The sequence below is a fragment of the Chaetodon auriga genome, chromosome 9 (assembly GCF_051107435.1).
Source record: "Chaetodon auriga isolate fChaAug3 chromosome 9, fChaAug3.hap1, whole genome shotgun sequence".
Classification (NCBI taxonomy): domain Eukaryota; kingdom Metazoa; phylum Chordata; class Actinopteri; order Chaetodontiformes; family Chaetodontidae; genus Chaetodon; species Chaetodon auriga.
This window is the reverse complement of record NC_135082.1, coordinates 28,517,599-28,523,781: the sequence shown is the minus strand read 5'-3', so window position 1 is coordinate 28,523,781 and position 6,183 is coordinate 28,517,599. Positions and strand designations below refer to the sequence as shown.

The 6,183-nt window shown below is 48.5% G+C and overlaps 1 protein-coding gene across 2 annotated transcripts in view; it reads left to right on the top strand.

Moving 5' to 3' along the window:
• Window positions 1–4,205: 4,205 nt before the first annotated feature.
• Window positions 4,206–6,183, top strand: part of mgat4b (alpha-1,3-mannosyl-glycoprotein 4-beta-N-acetylglucosaminyltransferase B) — a 77,801-nt gene continuing 75,823 nt past the window's right edge. For both annotated transcript variants that reach the window (XR_013077530.1, XM_076738388.1), the window contains exon 1: window positions 4,206–4,682. Coding sequence is in view for 1 of the 2 variants with exons in the window: in XM_076738388.1 (XP_076594503.1) it covers window positions 4,586–4,682 (97 nt within the window). In the remaining variant the exon portion in view is untranslated. The remainder of the gene's footprint in view (window positions 4,683–6,183) is intronic.

Sequence of the window (6,183 nt, the reverse complement as noted above, 5' to 3'; positions counted from 1 at the left end):
GGTGGACAGCTTGGTTTGTCTTCAGGTGTCTTCCATCACATGCTTCAATCCAAACTAACAGCAACATGTGGAAATTGTCTTATAAGATAAGATAAGATAAGATAAGATAAGCTCATTCTTAATCTCACAGGAGGGCTTCGCAGTGTGACAGCAGCAGAGGGGACGCTGTGATGATAAGAGCAGTGAACGGTACGATGAGTGAAGCAGACGGTCGAGTTCATGTTGATGTCGTCCACTTTATGACGTCATATGAGTGACAGCAGCAGGAGCTCCAGTGTTTCTGCTAGCATCTACACTAAAACAGAAAAAAACATTCAGAAAATGAACATGAGTATCAAGGATCTTTGCAGCCAGACGAGTGAGAAACATTTCAGACCGACGCGCAGTAAAGAAACTCCTGACGTGAGTCCACAGTTTGCAGTTTTTGGGTGTTTTTGTGTTTGTCCGGCCGTCGGATGTTCTCCTGTGGATCCATGTTCAGGCTCTGAGATTTCCACAGAAAACACACACACACACACACACACACACACACACACACACACTGATGAAGGAATATTAAACCTCTCCTGTTCAAACGCTCCTCTGTCTCTTTTGGTCCCTGTGATGGAGCCAATACTTAGAAATAAAGTATACCTGAACTTTATGGTGTGTGTGTGTGTGTGTGTGTGTGTGTGTGTGTGTGTGTGTGTGTGTGTGTGTGGTGCCTTCTTCCTGCCTGCAGCAGACCTCATCAGCAGGGTCCAGGGTCATGCACGTCTTTGTACTGTTTTTCTTCACGGGGCACACGATCTTCATACTGTGAACAAGTTGTTTTTTGCACATTTCATCTTTTTTTAAACACTGTTCAGCTTATTTCACTTTAAAACATCTATTTTACACGCTTTCATTATAAATGTCTGTTTTCTGACTTGTGCAGGACTTGTTTTTCTCTTTTCTCTTACTTTGTTCTTTGAAGTGCTGGAGAGAAAAAACATGCTCATCAGGTTAACTGGTGACTCTAAGGTGTCCTCAGGTGTGAGTGTGAGTGGTTGTCCGTCTCTGTATGTTGCCCTGCAATCGACCAGCGACCGGTTCAGGGTGCACCCCGCCTCTCGCCCATTGACAGCTGGGATAGGCTCCAGCCCCCCGCAACCCCGAAAGGGAAAGGCGGTATAGAAGATGAATGAATGAATGAATGAATGAATGAATGTTCTTTGAAGTGAAAACCCAGAAAACCTGTTTTCTCCATGGGTGAGTTGTAGTGGCTGTACTTGACCACTAGATGTCAGTGTGAGACTGATCAGGCTGCACAGGGAGCTGCCGACGTGCCTCTGAGCACTCTGGACCTTCAGCGCAGTGAGGAGCTGGAAAAAGGTAAAAATCTGTGTACTCTTACTCTTTGGAACATGAAGTACTTCATTTTACTGATACTTTCCTGTCAGATGCCTCCATTAGGCCCCATCGCGCTGTGTTAAATCACCTGCTGTCGACATATTGATTTTAAATCTGTTGCTCAGACTTTTAAAATTGCTGACCAACTTTAATTCTGCCTTTTCTGTTATATTTCATCATCATCATCATCATCAGCATCAGCATCGTCTCTGGAGGGTCTCGGCCTCCGGGCTGGGATCCACAGGGTTCTCAAATCATTGAAGAACTGTGCACAGAGAAGTTCAGGACAGCTCAACCAGACTCTGACTCATCTGAACACTTTTGGCTCCTGCAACAGTATTTTCTCACCTGCCTGAGAAACATCTGCCGGCCAATCAGATGCTGTCTACTACTGAACTGGCCTCCGGTCTGGATTTACCGCAGCGTCCTGACCACCAGGTGGCGCTGCAGACTGTGTTCACAGCTGGAGCCTCTGCAGTGACCTTTGCTGATGTAAACACACGATGACTGGAAACAGGAAACAAACTGAAGTTAACAAAGCGAAAGAGGCAGAAGTCAGTTCAGCTTCAGCTGCAGAGAAGATCTGAGGTTCGATGACGTGAAGGAGTGGAGAACATGTTCATGTTCGTCCTGAACCTGTTGTGTCACCTAACGGCTAAAAGTGAAGATGGCCTCCACACCGACACCAAGGCTACGAGTCTAAACCTCCTGTCTGGTTTTCAGGTAGAAGAGGATCCAGGTGAGGTTCATGAAGACCGTTCAGGACTGGAACACGTCTGACACGCCGCCCTGGACGATGCTATATTAGAGTTTAAGCTAACGTTAGCACCTCTGTCCTGATAGGTCTACCTGAGAATGATCTGTCAAAGTCATCGGTTCGTCCTCTCGCTGGTCCAAAAGTTTTTTCCTGTTGAACACCTGAATCAAACAAATGTCTCATATTAGATTTTCTCTAACATTAAAGTCCACGTCTCTCAGCGTCTCCACAGTGTCTGTCCTGTGTGGTGACGTGTGTCTGAGTCAAACAGGATGTGCAGCAGGAAATAACAAACATGGACGTGAAGCGTCAACCCAGTGTCAGAACCTGCAGTTCCCCAAAATGACCACCTGAGGCTGCCTCTCAAAGGGAGTCAGTCCCCATAGACCCCCACGTTAACACAACTACCTTTACAGCCGAGCGCTTCTGGTGTCTGACACCTGCGCAGGAGGTGAATTTAAATTACATTAAGGCTTAAAGTTAGGCAGAATTATGGGCGTGGCCATATGAGTGACAGCTGCTGGTTTGATCAGCCAAGCTAACCAATGAATCTGAGCTCTGCGCTGCTGAGAGTTGAAGATTGATTGACAGGTGGATGTCATAATGTAGCTGGTTGAAAATGGTCAGGTCACGCCCACTTCAGCACACATGACTGGATGTGACGTTCAACACAAAGACAGCAGCTGGTGACGATGACGAGGATCTACTTCCTCTGTATGTTCACACAAGTCAGCAGAGTCTTCAGCAGCTCACTTGAGCTGATGCTAATCAGCTGCACCTGAAATCTACCTGCTCAGGTGTCAGGTCACAGTGAAATAAGTCTTTATGCTGTTGTTGTTGTTGACAGTGAGAAGCTGCTTTTGTTTGTTTCTGTTTAAATCAGGAACATCGTCAGTAAAACGAAGTTTCCACACAGAATTCATTGACACGTAGCAACGGTAACTAAGAGGGGCGGGGCTTAGAGAAGAGCCTGGATACATGGAGCAGGATTGGTGGAGCAGAAAATTAAATCTAAAATCAGTTTAGAAGCAAACAATCAAACAAAATCATAACCAACACAAAACACAACAGTTATTATTAACGAGTTCTTCTTTTCCAGTCAGGTCACATGACACTAATCAATCAATAGTTTTCATTTCTTCAGCTGATTTTAACCTTCTGTTTCCTGGAAGTTCAACATTTGATTCAGTCTGAATGAAGCATTTTTTAATCTGACATCAAAGTCTGAACGAAGACTTCAAATAAACTTTATTTGAGTGTCATGTTCATTTTAAGCCCATTTTCACTTTCTCTGCTTCATCAACTCTACCTCCCCCCCCTCTCTTCACTCTCTCTTTCTCTTCTCTCTCTCTCTCCCTTCACTCTCTCTCTCTCCCTCTCTCTCTCTCTCTCCCTCTCTCCCTTCACTCTCTTCACTCTCTCTCTCCCTTCTCTCTCTCTCCCTTCACTCTCTTTCTCTCCCTCTCTCCCTTCACTCTCTCTCGCTCCCTCCAGTCTCTCTCCCTTCTCTCTCTTCACTCTCTCTCTCTCTCTCTCTCTCTCTCACTCTCTCCTCACTCTCTCTCTCTCTCTCTCTCTCTCCCCCTTCTCTCTCTTCACTCTCTCTCTCTCTCTCTCTCTCTCCCTTCACTCTCTCTCTCTCCCTTCACTCTCTCTCTCTCCCTTCACTCTCTCTCTCCCTCTCTCCCTTCACTCTCTCTCGCTCCCTCCAGTCTCTCTCCCTTCTCTCTCTCTCTCTCTCCCCCTTCTCTCTCTTCACTCTCTCTCTCTCTCTCTCTCTCTCCCTTCACTCTCTCTCTCTCCCTTCACTCTCTCTCTCTCCCTTAACTCTCTCTCTCCCTCTCTCCCTTCACTCTCTCTCGCTCCCTCCAGTCTCTCTCCCTTCTCTCCAGTCTCTCTCTCCCCCTTCTCTCTCTCTCTCTCTCTCTCTCTCTCTCTCTCTCTCTCCAGTCTCTCTCTCTCCCTTCTCTCTCTCTCGCTCCCTCCAGTCTCTCTCTTCACTCTCTCTCTCTCTCTCTCCAGTCTCTCTCTCTCTCCCTTCTCTCTCTCCCCCTTCTCTCTCTTCACTCTCTCCCTCTCTCTCTCTCCAGTCTCTCTCTCTCCCTTCTCTCTCTCTCTCCCCCTTCTCTCTCTTCACTCTCTCTCTCCCTTCTCTCTCTCCCCCTTCTCTCTCTTCACTCTCTCCCTCTCTCTCTCTCTCTCTCTCTCCTGTCTCTCTCTCTCCCTTCTCTCTCTCTCCCTCTCTCTCTTCAGTCTCGCTGCTGCTGCTCAGACGGTCACAGCTCGATCAGCTCCGCCCGCCTCTCCGTCTCTTACCGTTTCTCTCTCTCTCGCTCTCTCTCTCTGTGGGTCTACCTGTCTCCGTCCCTCTCTCTACCTGCTCCCCCCTCCCTCCCTCCGTCCCTCGGTCCCTCTCCTCCCCCCTCTCGGTGCGGACATGCTCCCGGGGCTCCGGAGATGAGGCTCCGAAATGTCTCTTTCCTGACGGTCTTGTTGTTCGGGCTGTGCGGGCTGGTCTCTCTGTCCTGGTACACCGCCTTCAGCAGCTCCAGAGGTAAGACCCGATCCCGGTGTGTCCCGGTGTGTGTGTGTGTTTGTGTCACGCAGCTCACGGCGGGGTGAAGGGGGGAAGGGAGGCTCGGCTCAGGGAGGCATGGTCGGCTCGGTGTTGTTGAAGCACCGCTTTGTGTTTTGGAGGTTGCACAAAAAGACGTGAACGTGATGGTGTTGGCGTGAGTGAGAGGCTTCAGATGGTCTGAGGTGAAGGGAGCGCTCGGTTTGTGATGCTTTACATACCAGCTACGGGGAGAGGGTCTAGATGAGGGAGTGGGATGCAGAGGGGGGTATGAGGAGGTTGGATGATTTTGTTGCAGAGAAAAACACAAGATGCTTGTGCGAGTTGAGGGAAGCTCCAGCAGTGAGGTAATGAAGGGAGCGCTTGATTTGTTGTGCATCACATGGCAGCTGAGAGGAGAGGGGGTGAGAGCAGGGTTTGATTTTGTTTCAGTTAATGTGTTGCAGTAAAAAAAAAAAAAAAGAAAAAAAAAAGCCTTTGCACGAGAAGGTCCAAGTCCTGAGGTATGAAGGGAGCACTTGATTTGTGATGCATCAGAGCTGAGGGGAGAGGGTCTAGCTGGAGGACGGAGGTGAATAGTGCGATGAGACGAGGGCTGGTTGGATTTTGAAGCAGAAAGAGGCACATGATGGTTGTGCATGTCAGAGGAAACTCTGGCTCTGAGGTGAGGAAGGGGAGCGCTTGATTTTCATTGCACTGCATCCCAGCTGAGGAGAGGTGGTCTAGAAGACAGTGTGATTTTATTGTAGTCTCACATTGTCCCTTAGATGAACACTTTGCAGCAAAGAGCAGGACTCTGCATGTGGAGACAAGCTGCACTTCAGGAGGAAGCGCTTGGTTTGTGTCACTGCCAAGGACAGTTTAGTGTGATTGTTGTGCACATGACCAATAAAGAACTTGGAACATGCCAGTCAGGGGGGCGGGGTGTAGGAAGAGGTGGGAGGTAGAAAAGCGGAAAGAGGAGGGGTTGCTTTGATTTGGATGAAGAAAAAGGTGGATGTGTAGGACAACACCAGGTGCTCAGGTAATGAAGGGAGCGCTTGGGTTGTGATGCCGCATGCGCCAGCTGAAAAGTCAGGAGGGAGGAGCAAAAGAGTTCTGGACGTAGTAAAATTCATGAGAGTGGAGACACTGGAAGGTAAAGGGAGCGCTTAGTTCACAATGCATGACACGTGAAGAGGAGGGAGCGTGATGATGAGGGGGAGAGAGGAGGGTTGGTTTGATTTTGATTGCAGTTACACTTTGATTGCAGAAGATTTTAAATAGAGCTGTGCATGTGAAGGGATGCTCCATTTTATGAGGTAATCAAGGGAGCGCTTGGTTTGTGATGCACCGCAGGCCCACTAAGATGAGAGCATTGGTGAATACATAAGAAGGACGAGGTGTTGCAGAGTGCAGTCGAGGGAAAGCAGCCTCAGCAGCTTTAGACATGACAAAAAGGAGCGCTTGGTTCATGGTGCAGGACAAGCTTGGAGGGGAG